This window comes from Natator depressus, chromosome 1 (genome assembly GCF_965152275.1).
Source record: "Natator depressus isolate rNatDep1 chromosome 1, rNatDep2.hap1, whole genome shotgun sequence".
Classification (NCBI taxonomy): Eukaryota; Metazoa; Chordata; order Testudines; family Cheloniidae; genus Natator; species Natator depressus.
Genome location: NC_134234.1, coordinates 2,961,154 through 2,977,331, shown reverse-complemented (window position 1 = coordinate 2,977,331; position 16,178 = coordinate 2,961,154). Strand labels below are relative to the sequence as shown.

At 43.3% G+C, this 16,178-nt stretch overlaps 2 protein-coding genes across 2 annotated transcripts; both read left to right on the top strand.

Annotated features, from left to right (window-relative positions):
• Positions 1–781: 781 nt before the first annotated feature.
• On the top strand, positions 782–1,771 carry LOC141998933 (olfactory receptor 52R1-like). Its single transcript, XM_074971950.1, has one exon. The coding sequence runs from the start codon at positions 782–784 to the stop codon at positions 1,769–1,771; it is 990 nt and encodes a 329-aa protein (XP_074828051.1).
• A 13,205-nt stretch (positions 1,772–14,976) lies between these two features.
• Positions 14,977–15,966, top strand: LOC141998840 (olfactory receptor 52R1-like). The gene has a single exon (XM_074971847.1). The coding sequence runs from the start codon at positions 14,977–14,979 to the stop codon at positions 15,964–15,966; it is 990 nt and encodes a 329-aa protein (XP_074827948.1).
• Positions 15,967–16,178: the final 212 nt, after the last annotated feature.

Sequence of the window (16,178 nt, the reverse complement as noted above, 5' to 3'; positions counted from 1 at the left end):
TCCTCCCAATCAGTTTTGCTTTGGGGAATTAACCCATTTGAAGCAATAAGGCTCTCCTCTATCATATGCCCCCTTCTTTGTCTCTTCTCTAAACTAAACAGTCACAGACTTTTCAGTCTGTCTGCATATGGCAACCCTTTTAGAGAGACTGGGTAACCAAAACTGAGTTCCTATCCAGAGCAGGTTATTCTTCATCCCATTCCTGAGGCATCGAAACATTGTCTTTGTTTTGACCACTGCTGTGCACAAGCAGGTGTTTCCATGGAGCTGCTACCAATGACTCCCAGGTCTTTTCCCTGAGGTATGTTCTAGTTGGAATATTTTCACTTGGCACATGTCTTGGCAATGGTTTGTTTTTTTTTCCCACTGTCAGATTTTGAGCAATCAGGTGAATGCAGAACTCCCTATAGCATGGACTTGTTAGCCTGGCTTTCATTGCATTAAGGAACGATGATGGATAACCAGTATCCACACTCATGTTTACTGCTGGTGCCTATTAAGATTTCTCAGACCATGAAATGTAGGAATTATTGATGCAAGAAGCCCCATACAATATGGAATTGGCATTAGTAGAGTCAGTTGTTCATAATTCATTTATCTGAATGATGAAAATATCATTTTTCAGGTTGTGAAGAGCGACCAATCTGCCTCACCCATGAGAACAGCCTCCAATAGCGTATGTTGTGTCTCATATTAACGTTGTCTCTCCATCCAGGAATTTGTACTACTACCATCACCATAGAGCCTGAGCACATACAGGAAGCCAGGGGAACATACGTACATGCAGGAGACACCGTTCTGCCTCAGAGTAGAACACCTTCTCCCCTACTCCATGTCAGGTTCCAACACAACTGACTTCACCAACCCCTCCACCTTCATCCTGCTGGGTGTTCCTGGCCTGGAGGCAGCCCATGTCTGGATCTCCATTCCCTTCTGCACCATGTACATCATAGCCATCTTGGGGAACTTCACCATCCTGTTCATTGTGAAGACAGAGTCGAGTCTCCATGGGCCCATGTACTATTTTCTTTTCATGCTGGCCGTCACTGACTTGGTCATATCTACGACCATCATGCCCAAAATGCTGGCAATATACTGGTTCAATTCCAGGGAGATCAATTTCAGTGCCTGCCTCGCCCAGCTGTACTTTCTTCACTGTTTCTCAGTGATGGAGTCTGGGATCTTCGTGGCCATGGCTTTTGATCGCTACGTGGCCATCTGCCATCCCCTGAGACATTCCACCATCCTAACAAACTCTGTGGTGGCCAAGATCGGCCTGGCCATGATGCTGCGGGGTGGCATGCTTGCATTGCCCTTTCCCTTCCTAGTGAGGAAGTGGCCATATTGCAAAACCAACACCATCCCCCAGCCGTACTGCGCCCACATGGCTGTGGTGAAGCTGGCCTGCGCCGACACCCGTGCCAGTAGTTATTATGGTCTCTTTGTGGTATTCTGTTTGATTGGTCTGGATGTGAGTTTTATTTCCCTGTCCTATACCCAGATCCTCAGAGTCATCTTCAGCCTCCCCACAAAGGATGACCGGTTCAAGACTTTTGAGACCTGTATCTCCCACCTCTGTGCCATCTTAGTCTTTTACATCCCAAATCTCTTCTTCTCCCTCATGTACAGATTTGCCCAGAATGTGCCCCTGCATTTCCATGTTCTCATTGTCAATGTGTACCTCTTGATGCCCCCCATGCTAAACCCCATCATCTACGGGGTGAGGACCAAACAGATCCGGGACAAGCTGCTCCGGCTCTGTACTCATTAAGGAACCTAAATTTTTCTCCTGGTGCTCTGGCTCTCAGACCGAGCTCCATGCAGAGCTGGCTGGTGATATGGTGATGGGCCCCCTTCCCTGAATCACTTACATGGTAGTCAGAGTGATATTATATCTTTTCCTGGAATTGCTGTGCTGTGTCAGTGTGACAAACTGGGGAATCGGTCTATGTACAAGTTATGCTCTACTCCCCCTGTTCCTTCAAGGCTCTGCTCCCTGACCCACCTATCTCCCCAGCAGACCTGATTGGTTAGGGGTTCTCAGACCACGCCTCCTGAATGGGGCTGTGAAGGTCAGGAATATTTTTTGTGTGCATGTGCATCCTTATGTGCATCCGTGTGTGTGTGTGTGTGAGTCTTTGTGTATGTGTGCACGTGGGTCCATGTGTTTGTCTGTCGAGATCTGTGTATCCATGTGTATGTGCACTTGCATCTGTTTGTGTGTGTGTGTATGTATGCATCTGTGTGTGTGTGAATGTGGTCCATGTCTGTGTGCATGTGCACCTGTGTGTGTGTGTGTGTGTGTGCATGCACTCATGTAGTTCCATGTGTGTTTGCATGTGCATCTGTGTGTTTGCACCCTCAGAATATCCCATAGCCCAGAGGTTTAGCACCTTCACCTGGAATTTGGGAAACCCACTTTCAAACCCCTGGTCCTCTGAAAGTTTATTTGTGCAAAATGGAACAGCTCCAGCCACGAAGACTGAGAGTTCCACCCAGAAAGCCATTTGCCTGCTGTTCAGGGCACACATGTGTGACGTGGGAGTCCTGTGTTTCAGTCCCTGCTCCGAATCAGGTAGAGCAGAGATTTTGGATCTTTTTCCCCCACGACTCTCTTGGGTTACTAAGGAAATGTGCTGACCTGTCCTAGGCACCTCGCTCCAGGAGAGGGCTCATAGCAGACAGTCCCATGTGGAAATAGGCACCTATCTCTAGCTCATCATCCAGGTTCCTAGAAGCCCAAATCAGTGGAAGTTAGGTGCTTAAGAACCCATGTGAACCACTAGAAAATCCCCCCATTGGATGAGTACTCCCCATGGACATCTCCATTCTGAGACCTATCAATTAGCCAGTTCTCACTCCATCTAATAAATGCTCTATTGATATTCTCTGATGCTAGATACATGGACAGCGTTGGCAATGGGTGTTAGGGGGCTTATTCCTTCACCCACTTACTTCCCTGGTCCTTCTCGCTTGAACAGAGAGCAACAATACCCGAAGTCCAAAGGTGCAAACAATTCGATGTTTATTGGGGTGAACTTCCAGCAAGCATGATTCCAGGTTCTTTTCTTAGTGTCCCCATTCCCAGCTCTGACACCACAGAGCCTTACCTGTGGCCCTGTTCCCATTCCTCCCCCCTTAGCAAAACATGATTCCAATTTCCGCAACCCCATTCCCTGTTCCCATTTCCCCCCTTACTTCCTGATCGACTGCAGACTATATAGTAAAACTTGAATTCTGCTTAGCTATACCTTAATCAATCATTTTACTGAAATTTAACTAACCAATCCTAATCATGTTACAATATGGTATTTAACCAATTATATCCCACCGCCTTCATTAGTTTCACCCAGCAAAATTAATTCTACATCAGACAGGAACAATCACAGAACCAGACAGAGATTATACAGACAAACAATAGCAAAGTGGGAACTATAATGACAAAACAATACAGAAGTGAGGATTTCACATCCCAGCTATTGATAAGTGAGTTCTTGCCAGACAGGATGCTAACAAACCAAGTTTCCTTTTACATTTTCTAGGCACTTCCCTTTCTCTGGAGGCGACAGGCACAATCAGGACAGGATTGTATCCTAACAGTGCTATGGGGCTGTCAATGTGACTAGTTTGGAATGTGAGGAGGTGACCGGTCACTTCCCAGCTTATGGCTGTCCCTGCTGCTTAGCCAAAGGCCTTAGCCTAAACACAGGGCCTCAGACTGTCACAGGGAGAGAAGGCCCTTACACCGGCAGACAGTGATTTTGGTTCTTTCTTTTATACCTCTAGAACTAGCTAAGTGATAAGAATACACCTACATTCTTAGAGTCTAGGCCTTTACAGACAGACCTGAATATCTATATCCTGACACCCACATGCTCGTTGACCCCCTCAAAGGATTCTATTAGATTGGTGAGGCGTCATTTTCCTTTACACACATTGACTCTTCCCAAACAAATAATGTCTATCTGCATGTCTGACAATGTTGTTCTTTACTATAGTTTCAACCGGTTTGCCTGGGAAGTCAGGCTTACCGTCTTGTAATTGCCGGCGTCATCTCTAGAGCCATTTTTTAAAATTGGCATCACATTAGCTATCCTCCAGCCATGTGGTACAGAAGCTGATTTAAATGATCGGTTACAGGCTACACTTAGCAGTTCTTCAGTTTCACATTTGAGTTCCTTCAGCAGTCTTGGGTGAATCCCATCTGGTCTTGGTGACTTCTTACCTTTTTAATTTATAAATTTGTTCCAAAACTTCCTCCAGTGACACCTAAATCTGGGACAATGCCTCAGATCTGTCACCTAAAAAGAATGGCTCAGGTTTGGGAATCTCCCTCACATCCTCAGCCGTGAAGACTAATGCAAAGTATTCATTTAGTTTCTCCACAATGGTCTTATTGTCCCTAAGTGCCCATTTTTCATCTTCATTGTCCAATGGTCCCACTGGTCCAATGGTTGTTTAGCAGGCTTCCTGCTTCTGATGTACTTAAATAAAATTTATTTTTTGAGTCTTTGGGTAGTTGTTCTTCAAATTATTTTTTGGTTTCCTCATTATATTTTTAGAGAGGGATAGGTAATAAGACAGAAAATATCATATTGCCTCTATATAAATCCATGGTATGCCCACACCTTGAATACTGCATGCAGATTTGGTCACCCCATCTCAAAAAAGATCTATTGGAATTGGAAGAGGTTCAGAAAAGGACAACAAAAATGATTAGTGGTATGGAATGTTTTCTGTATGAGGGGAGATTAATAAGACTGGGACTTTTCAGCTTGGAATGTCAATACTGGTTATCCATCATAGAGGCAGTGAGCTGTAAAAATCCTCTTTGTAGCTGTTCTTTACTTGCTTTACCTGTATAGGGTTAAAAAGTCCCCCAGTAATGAAAAAAAGTGGGCACCTGACCAAAAGAGCCAATGGGAAAGTAAAACTTTTTGAAATTGGGAAAGAAACTTTCCCGTTGTCTGTTGTTCCCTGGGCTGGAGGGACAGAGCAGCCATACTGCAGGCAGCTTAAGCCAGGTGTGATCATACATTATCAGACCATGCCTAGGACTACTTACCTGAACTTCAAATGTGTAAGCAGATCAGAATGATTAGCTAGACGTGATTAGGGTTATTTCTTTTCTTTGGCTTGTGGACTCCTTTTAAGCTGAACCCCCAAGAAAGCTATTCTGGGTGCTTGATTTTTGGAATTGCTCATTTAAAATCTTGTAAAAGCCTAAGTTTCAGATGTATTTTCTTTTTGTTTTTTAGTAACATTTACCTTTTTTACAAACAGGATTGGATTTTGGGTGTCCTAAGACGTTTGTGCATGTTGTTTGATGAGCTGGTAGCCACAGCTAAATTCCTTTGTTTTCTTTCTCAGCTCTACCATGTGGGTGTGTGGGTGTGTGTGTAAAAGGGCTTGATGGTACCCCACAGGGAGGAATTCCCAAGTACTCCTTCCTGGGTTCAAACATTATTTATTTTTTTTTTTTTTTTGCATTTGGGTGGTGGCAGTGTTTACCAAGCCAACATTGGAGAGAATGTGAAACCTTGGGAGTTTAATACAAGCCTTAAGCCTTAATGCAAGTATTAATATTTAAAATCCTTACAGGCCCCACTTCTGCGCTTGGAGTGACAGAGTTGGGATTCACTCTTGACAGGAACAATGATGAATAACCAGTATTGACAATCATGTTTCCTGCTGATGCCTATTAAGGTTTCCCAGACCATGACGTGTAGGAATTATTGATGCCAAGAGCCCCATAAAATATGGAATTGGTATTAGAGGGGTCTGCTGTTCATAATTCATTTCTCTGAATATTGAAAATGTCATTTTTCAGTGTGTGAGGAGCGACCAATCTGCAAGGGAGCCATTTCAGACATTCCAAGGAATGGCAAATTTTCCAATTTTTTAGGCCTCACCTCATATTGCTAAAACCACTGAATCATTGCTTCAGCAGGGAATCATTGATGAGTATATAACAGTATGCAACTCTCCAGTCTGGCCAGTACAAAAACCAAATGGGTCATGGCGTCTTACTATTGACTATGGAAAGTTGAATCAAGTGACTCCAGCTTGTTCAGCTGTTGTATCCAAAATGCCTGACCTGATTAAATCTATCGATCCCAAAGCAAAATGGTTTTCCACCATGTGTCTAAGGAAAGTCAACATTCGCTTTCACAGTAGAAGGGGCTCAGTTTACATTTCACATCTGACCTTAAGGGGTAGATAATAGCTCAGCCATTTCCCACAGGCAAATAAAATTAATTTTGCCAAGGTTTTCTAAACCATCTGTTCTATTGCAATGTGCAGACATTTATTTAGCAGCAGAAACTCAAGAGAAACACCTGGAGTGTCTAAATGAACTTTTTCAAACCATCAAGGACACAGGATTAAAGTGTAATCCAACAAAGGTATGACTAATGGTTCCACAAATTTCCTTTTTAGGTATCACATTGTCTCGAGGAGGTCGATCACCTGCACAGCAAAAGGTGGATGCAATTTGGGAATTACCTTTGCCCACTACCATAGCTTCTTAACTGTAACAATGTAAGGTACAAAATCATATGTCGGGTTTGTATAGACTAGGATTACATGTAACACTGAGAGATAACCAAAAGTCTTATGTAGACTGGAGAAAAAAAATCTTTTCCTTACTGAAGATATCTGGGGGGGGGGGGAGAATCTAAAACATACATCCCAGGAGAAACTCACTCTTTACCAGTCAGTGATGGAATTCCATATGGATCATGGGAAAACAGAACCAGATGTTGAAGCTCAGTGAAAGGTGGAGCAATGGCTATTCATAGTGTATGGGAGGAAAAATTAAAACAATATGTACATAACGGGCTAACCCCTTACCACGTATATTTCCTATTCCCTTACCTATGTGATCAACTGATTCTATCTCAAGTTGCAGTTGTGGAGGTTTAGGTTGGGTATAAGGAAAAACTTTTTCACTAGGAGGGTGGTGAAGCACTGGAAAGAAACCTCAGTTTTTTCAGGTACATGAGGCTATCGCCAATGGATCACCGATCTTTAATTCTCAACTGGGACTATCATCATACCCTGTAGCATCTTTTATTAAAATATCTTCAAAATACCTTCCAGGGGAAAGTCACTATGAACGTATCCCCAGGGAAAGGGTCACCAAGGGAGGTGGTGGAATTTCCTTCCTTAGAGGTTTTTAAGGCCTGGCTTGACAGAGCCCTTTTCTTTCTGATTTTCTTAGTAATCAACTATAATTTTTAAATATACACAAATGCACAGAGTAGCCAATTCCTCTCTCACTCAGCACAGAGCCCAAGAGTTCTCATCTCCCTTTGGGAAGGTCCCTTAATTATTGTTTACTCCAATAACAGGATAAAGAACACAGAAGCACAGACGTGGAAAAAGAAATATTGGCTAGCATGCCTCTGGTGTCCAGCCTGTTTCCATTCAGACGTCGCTTCTCCCCTAGAGGCTGAGTGAACCCTGCAGGGATTACACAGAACTATATTATAAACAGTGCACACCTCTGTGTCAGCTCTCGGCGTGGGATGCTCCTGCAGATGCTGGGGTGAGAAATTTGTGGGACACGACTACCTGAGGGGAATTCCCAGGGAAGACATTTCCTTCTCAGGATTCACAGGTACCCATCTCCTGCTGAGGAGCTCACCTCTCTGACAAACCCAGTAGAACTTGGGCGGGATGGGGTAGAGATTAGGTCTGTCATCCTTTTCCGCTCTGCACAGCCATTAAACATCCCAGGTCTCTGGACGCAGGTGGTGAGATTGCTCCAGTTTCACTGGCCAAATTATCCCTCTTTGCTGCACCCCCCACCCCAAGCTGATGACCTCCAGCCCCAATGTGTCTGTATTTCAGTGACACTGTGGATCCTTCAGCATGAAAAGTGTTAGTAGATGTCTGATACAAGCCCAAATTTGGAGGCCATGGCCCATAGTTTGCTAAGACCCCACCGAGGCAAAAGTCTCCTTGGAGGTAGAACTGAGAAAAGACCTCAGGAGCGAGAAGTGTGTTAACACACAGACAGTGTCACCTCCTCCTCTTGCATTTCAGGGCTTGGTTGTTAATGAGTGACAGGGCGGGGAGCTGTTACCTGACTTTAATTTGCTGGAAAGCATGGAGGTGATAGGACTCCTCACTGGAACAATTAAACAATTTTTTCAACATGGGCAAGACATGTTTTCTCCTAGATTTATTAATGAAGTCAGCTGAACTGTTATGCCTGAAACTTTCAAACCAGAAGCAGAAACCCAGTATGGGAATTTTTTAGTCCAAACAGTGACAGTTTGGCAAACTTATAAGCAACTGAAAATAAGGTCTTCAAATTGAACGTGCCAGACTGCCCTAACTAAAAGTCGTGCCACCATCACCACCTACAATGGTCAATCCAGAAGAAAATAAGAACATACGAATAGCCATACTTGGTCAGACCAAAGGTCCATCTTGCCTAGTCTCCTCTCTTCCGACAGTGGCCAGTGCCAGGTGCCCAGAGGGAATGAACAGAACAGGTAATCATCAAGTGATCCATCCCCTTTGCTCATTCCCAGCCTCTTGCAAACAGCGGCTAGGGTCACCTTCCTGCACATCCTGGCTAATTGCCATTGATGGATCTATCCTCCATGAATTTATCTAGTTCTATTTTGAACCCTGTTATAATCTTGGCCTTCACAACATCCTCTAGCAAGGAGTTCCACAGACTGTGCATTGTGTGAAAAAATACTTCCTTTGATTTGTTTTAAACCTGTTGCCTATTAATTTCATTCAGTCACCCCAAGTTCATGTGTTATAAGAAGGAGTAAATGGCACTTCCTTATCGACTTTGTCTACACCAGTCATGATTTTACAGCCCTCAGGCATGTCCTCCCTTAGTCGTGTCTTTTCCAAGCTGAAAAGTCCCCATCTTATTAATCTCTCATCACACAGAAGTGCTTCCATACCCCTAATCATTTTTGTTACCATTTCATGAACCTTTTCCAATTTCAATATATCATTTTTTGAGATGGGGTGACCACATCTGCACACAGGATTCAAGATGTGGGCACATCATGGGTTTATACAGAGGCAATATGATATTTTCTGTCTTATTACCTAACCCTTTCTTAATGATTCCCAACGTTCTGTTTGCTTTTTTGACGGCAGCTGCACATGGAGTGGATGGTTTCAGAGAATGACTTCAAGATCTCATTCTTGAGTGGTAATTTAGCCCCATCATTTTATATGTGTAGTTGGGATTATGCTTTCCCATGTGCATTACTTTGCATTTATCAACATGAAATTTCATCTGGCATTTGGTTGCCCAGTCACCCAGTTTTGAGAAATCTTTTAATAGCTCTTCACACCTATCTTTAGAAATTTTGTATCATCTGCAAGTTTTGCCATCTCACTGTTTACCCCTTTTTACAGATCATTTATGAATATATTGAATAGGATAGGGCCCAGAACAGACCCCTGGGGAACATCAGTATTTACCTCTCTCCATTCTGAAAACTGACCATTTATACTACCCTTTGTTTCCGATCTTTTAGCCAGTTACCAATGCATGAGAGGACCTTCCCTCTTATCCCATGACAGCTTAATTTGCTTAAGCGCACTTGGTGAAGGAGCTTGTCAAAGGCTTTCTGAGAATCTATGTACCCTACACCAACCAGATCCCCCTTACCCACATGCTCGTTGACCCCCTCAAAGAATTCTAGTAGATTGGTGAGGCGTCATTTTCCTTTACACACGTTGACTCTTCCCCAACTAATAATGTCTTTCTACATGTCTGACAATGTTGTTCTGTACTATAGTTTCAACCGGTTTGCCTGGTACTGAAGTCAGGCTTTCCATCCTGTAATTGCCGGCGTCACCTCTAGAGCCATTTTTAAAAATTGGCGTCACGTTAGCTATCCTCCAGCCATGTGGTACAGAAGCTGATTTAAATGATAGGTTACAGACTACAGTTAGCAGTTCTGCAATTTGACATTTGAGTTCCTTCAGCAGTCTTGGGTGAATCCTATCTGGTCCTGGTGACTTCTTACTTTTTTAATTTATAAATTTTTTCCAAAACTTCCTCTAATGACACCTAAATCTGGGACAGTTCCTCAGATTTGTCACCTAAAAAGAATGGCTCAGGTTTGGGAATATCCTCACATCCTCAGCCGTGAAGACCAATGCAAGGTATTCATTTAGTTTCTGCACAATGGCTTTATTGTCCCTAAGTGCCCCTTTTTCATCTTCATCGTCCAATGGCCCCACTGGTTGTTTAGCAGGCTTTCTGCTTCTGATGTACTTAAATAAAATTTTGCTCCTAGATTTTGAGTCTTTGGGGTGTTGTTCTTCAAATTATTTTTTGGCCTTGCTAGTTATATTTTTACACTTCATTTGCCAGAAAGTTTATGCTACTTTTTGTTCTCCTCAATAGGATTTAACTTCCACTCTTTAAGCAATGCTTTTTTGCCTCTCACTGCTTCCCTTACCTTGTTGATTAGCCAGTGTGGCACTTTTTTGGTTCTCGTTTTATGTTTTTTAATTTGGGGTATACGTTCAAGTTGAGCCTCTATTATGGTGTCTTTAAAAAGTTTCCACACAGCTTGCAGGGATTTCAGTTTTGGCGCTGTACCCTTTAATTTCTGTTTAATTAACCTCCTCGTTTTTGTGTAGTTCCCCTTTCCGAATTTGAACACTACATAGTTGGGCTGCTGTGGTGTTTTCCCTGGTACAGGAATGTTAAATTCAATAATATTATGGTCACTATTACCAAGCGGCCCAGCTGTATTCAGCTCTTGGACCAGATCCTGTGCTCCACTTATTACTACAGCAAGAATTGCCTCTCCTCTTGTGGGTTAAAGGACCAGTTGCTCCAAGAAGCAGTCATTTAAGGTGTCGAGAAACTTTATCTCTGCATCCTGTCCTCAGGTGACATGTAGACAGTCAACATGGGGATAGTTGAAATCCCCCATTATTAATTAGTTTTTTATTTATTTTATTTTATTTTAATAACCTGCTGAGCATTTCACAGTCACGATCACCATCCTGCTGAGGTGGTCTGTAATATATCCCTACCGCTATATTCTTATGATTGGACATGGAATTACTATCCACAGAGATTCAATGCTTCAGTTTGATTCAGTTAAGATTTGTACTTGATTCCACATTTTCTTCCACATATAGTGCCCCTTCCCCACCAGCACGGCCTGTTCTGTCCTTCCGATATATTTTGTACCCTGGTATTACTGTATCCCATTGATTACCCTCATTCCACCAAGTTTCTCTGGTGCCTCTGATATCAATATCCTCATTCAATAGGAGGCACTCTAGTTCACCCATTTAATTATTTAGAATTTTAGCATTGGTATAGAAGCGCTTTAAAATCTGGAGTCCTTTTAGCTGTCTGCCATTACATGATGTATTTGAATGGGACACTTTTTCATTTCATTGTTCCTCATCAGATCCTGCCTGTATTTTATCATTTTCCATTATCTCGTCCTGACTAGGACTTAGAGAATCTCCATTAATAGAGACTCCCCTTCGGGACGTCTCTGTCCGAACCACGTGTTCCTCTGCACCTGTCGGCTTCCCCCAACCCTTAGTTTAAAAACTGCTCTATGACCTTTTTAATGTAAAGTGCCAGCAATCTGGTTCCATTTTGGTTCAGGTGGAGCCCCTCCTTCCTCTATAGGCTCCCCTCTTCCCCAAAGTTTCCCCATTTGTGAATCCCATTCAGCTAAACACTTCAATCCAATATGTCAGTGCCAATGAGTTCCACAGGTTAAATATGGATTCTGTTAAGAATTTTCTTTTCTCACTGTTATATGTTCAGACTTTCAATGTAATTGAATGTTCCCTTGCTCATGTTATGAGACACAGTACACATTATTTCCTGATCTAGTTTCTTAATTGATAGATTCACAGTGTTCAAGCTCAGAAGGTTTCAGAGTAGCAGCCTTGTTAGTCTGTATCCATAAAAAGAAAAGGAGGACTTGTGGCACCTTAGAGACTAACAAATTTATTAGAGCACAAGCTTTCGTGAGCTACAGCTCACTTCATTGGATTCATCAGAAGGGACCATTAAATCATCCAATCTGTCCTCTTGCATAACACACACTATTAAATTTTACCCAGTTTCCCCAGTATTCATCTCCATGACTTGTGTTTGACTAAGTCCTGCTCCTCGCTAGATTACATTGCAGAATCACAGAGCCATACGATAAGAAGGGCCCTCAAGGGTCATCTAGTCTAACCACCTGCCTGATGCAAGATTTATTGTGACTAAACCATCCCAGACAAATGACTTTCCCTTCTCCTTTAGAAAACCTCCAGTGAAGGAACTTCCACAACCTCCCTAGGCATCTGTTCAATTGTTCTCCTACTCTTACAGTTAGAATTTTTTTCCAAATATTTCATCTAAATCTGCTATGCTGTAGTTTGAACCTATTGCCTCTTCTCCTGCCCTCTGTGGCAAAATAGGACAACTTTCCTCTAGCTTTTTATGGCAGCCTTCCAACTATTTGAAGACTACTATCATGACCCCCACTTAATCTCATCTTTTTGAAAGTAAACATGCCTGGTTCCTTCTGCCTTTGCTCATATGGCTTGTGTTTCCTCCCTTTGATCATCTTTGTCACTCACCTCTGGATCCTCTGCAGATAATCTACAGCCTTTCTATACAGAGTGCCAAAATTGGACTCACTACTCTAACTAAGGCCTAACCAGTGCTGAACAGAGCGGTACTATATCCTACTGTGACTTGCATGCTATGCCTCCGCTAATACAATCTAACATTGCATTTGCCTTTTTCTGAAGCATCAGAAAGAATCCAAACCTCTGAGAGATGTAGTTATATCAACCTAACCCCTGTGTAGACACCATGAGGTCTTCCCACAGCCTAGCTACCACTTCTCAGGGAAGTGGATTACATACACTGATGGGAGAACCCCAGCCGTCGGTGTTAGTATCTACACTGAATCACTACGGCAATGCCACTGTAGATTTCTAAGTGTAGAGAATCCCTCAAGCAGATCTTCTAGAAAAGGATCCAGTCTGGATCTGCAGACATGGGGAGTTGGAGAATCCACCACTTCCTATCGCAGTTTGTTCCAACGGTTAATCACCCCAGCTTCCAGCCATTGGTTCTTGCTCTGCCTTTCTCTGATAGATTTCAGAGCCCGTTATTACTATTTAAGATGAATAAATGAAGTTCTTTAAGTCTTTCTCTGTCCAGCAGTTTCTCCTTCCTCCAGTAATTTTCTGGCTCTTTTCTGCACCCTCTTCAATTTTTCAACATCCCTTTTGAAATATGGACCCTGTGGTTCGACGAGTGAATTTCTCCATGTGCAGAGATAAAATCCTTCCCCTGCTCCAACTCATGACTCCCTTGTTTATGCATCCGAGGATCGCATCAGCCCTTTTGGCTACATCATCGCACTGGGAGCTCACGATGAGTTGGTTGCCCACAGGGACCCCTAAATCCTTTTCAGGGTCCCCATATTCCTTAATACAGTGCCCTAGTCTGTGGGTCAGGCCTGCATTCCCTGTTCAGAGAGGATCACTTTGCATATGACTGTATTAAAACATTTTCTTTGCATGGGCCCAGCTCAACAAAACACACCAGATCAATCAGTATGCCTGCCCTGGCCTCCTTATTGTAACCATTCTGCCAATCTTTGGGTCGTACACAAATTTTATCTGCAGTGGTTTTCTATTTGCTTCTGGATCATTGATGAAAATACTGAATAGGATCAGGCATAGGACTGATCCCTGAAGAACCCCACTAAAACATCAAAATTTGCTGACAATGGCCCATTGAAAACTGCTTTCTGGGATCTGTCAGTTAGGCAGTTTTAAGTCCATTTTACATGTGCTCGATTGATATTCTACAGTGTTCATTTTTTTATCAGGATGTTTTCCCCTACTAAATCAAATGCCTCAGAGAAATCAAAGTCTATTGCACCCACATCATTCCTTTGATCAACCAGATATGTTCTCCCATTAAAGGATGAAATTATACTGCTTCTTTCCAAATGCAGAACAAAAAATTTTTTTTTGAACACATCTCCTTTTTCTGAAAGATTAACATCGCTGCCTTCGCTTTGCCACTGAACCGGGGGTTGTCCAAAGTTCCGTATTTTCTTGACTAGGGAATCATGACTTTTTGAATATCTAATGAACTCTTCTGAAAGAACTCCCAATTTTCATTCCCCTTTTTCTGTCTAATTTTTTCCTCCCAATCAGTTTTGCTTTGGGGAATTAACCCATTTGAAGCAATAAGGCTCTCCTCTATCATATGCCCCCTTCTTTGTCTCTTCTCTAAACTAAACAGTCACAGACTTTTCAATCTGTCTGCATATGGCAACCCTTTTAGAGAGACTGGGTAACCAAAACTGAGTTCCTATCCAGAGCAGGTTATTCTTCATCCCATTCCTGAGGCATCCAAACATTGTCTTTGTTTTGGCCACTGCTGTGCACAAGCAGGTGTTTCCATGGAGCTGCTACCAATGACTCCCAGGTCTTTTCCCTGAGGTATGTTCTAGTTGGAATATTTTCACTTGGCACATGTCTTGGCAATGGTTTGTTTTTTTTCCCCACTGTCAGATTTTGAGCAATCAGGTGAATGCAGAACTCCCTATAGCATGGACTTGTTAGCCTGGCTTTCATTGCATTAAGGAACGATGATGGATAACCAGTATCCACACTCATGTTTACTGCTGGTGCCTATTAAGATTTCTCAGACCATGAAATGTAGGAATTATTGATGCAAGAAGCCCCATACAATATGGAATTGGCATTAGTAGAGTCAGTTGTTCATAATTCATTTATCTGAATGATGAAAATATCATTTTTCAGGTTGTGAAGAGCGACCAATCTGCCTCACCCATGAGAACAGCCTCCAATAGCGTATGTTGTGTCTCATATTAACGTTGTCTCTCCATCCAGGAATTTGTACTACTACCATCACCATAGAGCCTGAGCACATACAGGAAGCCAGGGGAACATACGTACATGCAGGAGACACCGTTCTGCCTCAGAGTAGAACACCTTCTCCCCTACTCCATGTCAGGTTCCAACACAACTGACTTCACCAACCCCTCCACCTTCATCCTGCTGGGTGTTCCTGGCCTGGAGGCAGCCCATGTCTGGATCTCCATTCCCTTCTGCACCATGTACATCATAGCCATCTTGGGGAACTTCACCATCCTGTTCATTGTGAAGACAGAGTCGAGTCTCCATGGGCCCATGTACTATTTTCTTTTCATGCTGGCCGTCACTGACTTGGTCATATCTACGACCATCATGCCCAAAATGCTGGCAATATACTGGTTCAATTCCAGGGAGATCAATTTCAGTGCCTGCCTCGCCCAGCTGTACTTTCTTCACTGTTTCTCAGTGATGGAGTCTGGGATCTTCGTGGCCATGGCTTTTGATCGCTACGTGGCCATCTGCCATCCCCTGAGACATTCCACCATCCTAACAAACTCTGTGGTGGCCAAGATCGGCCTGGCCATGATGCTGCGGGGTGGCATGCTTGCATTGCCCTTTCCCTTCCTAGTGAGGCAGTGGCCATATTGCAAAACCAGCATCATCCCCCAGCCGTACTGCGCCCACATGGCTGTGGTGAAGCTGGCCTGTGCCGACACCCGTGCCAGTAGTTATTATGGTCTCTTTGTGGTATTTTGTGTGATGGGTCTGGATGTGAGTTTTATTTCCCTGTCCTATACCCAGATCCTCAGAGTCATCTTCAGCCTCCCCACAAAGGATGACCGGTTCAAGACTTTTGAGACCTGTATCTCCCACCTCTGTGCCATCTTAGTCTTTTACATCCCAAATCTCTTCTTCTCCCTCATGTACAGATTTGCCCAGAATGTGCCCCTGCATTTCCATGTTCTCATTGTCAATGTGTACCTCTTGATGCCCCCCATGCTAAACCCCATCATCTACGGGGTGAGGACCAAACAGATCCGGGACAAGCTGCTCCGGCTCTGTACTCATTAAGGAACCTAAATTTTTCTCCTGGTGCTCTGGCTCTCAGACCGAGCTCCATGCAGAGCTGGCTGGTGATATGGTGATGGGCCCCCTTCCCTGAATCACTTACATGGTAGTCAGAGTGATATTATATCTTTTCCTGGAATTGCTGTGCTGTGTCAGTGTGACAAACTGGGGAATCGGTCTATGTACAAGTTATGCTCTACTCCCCCTGTTCCTTC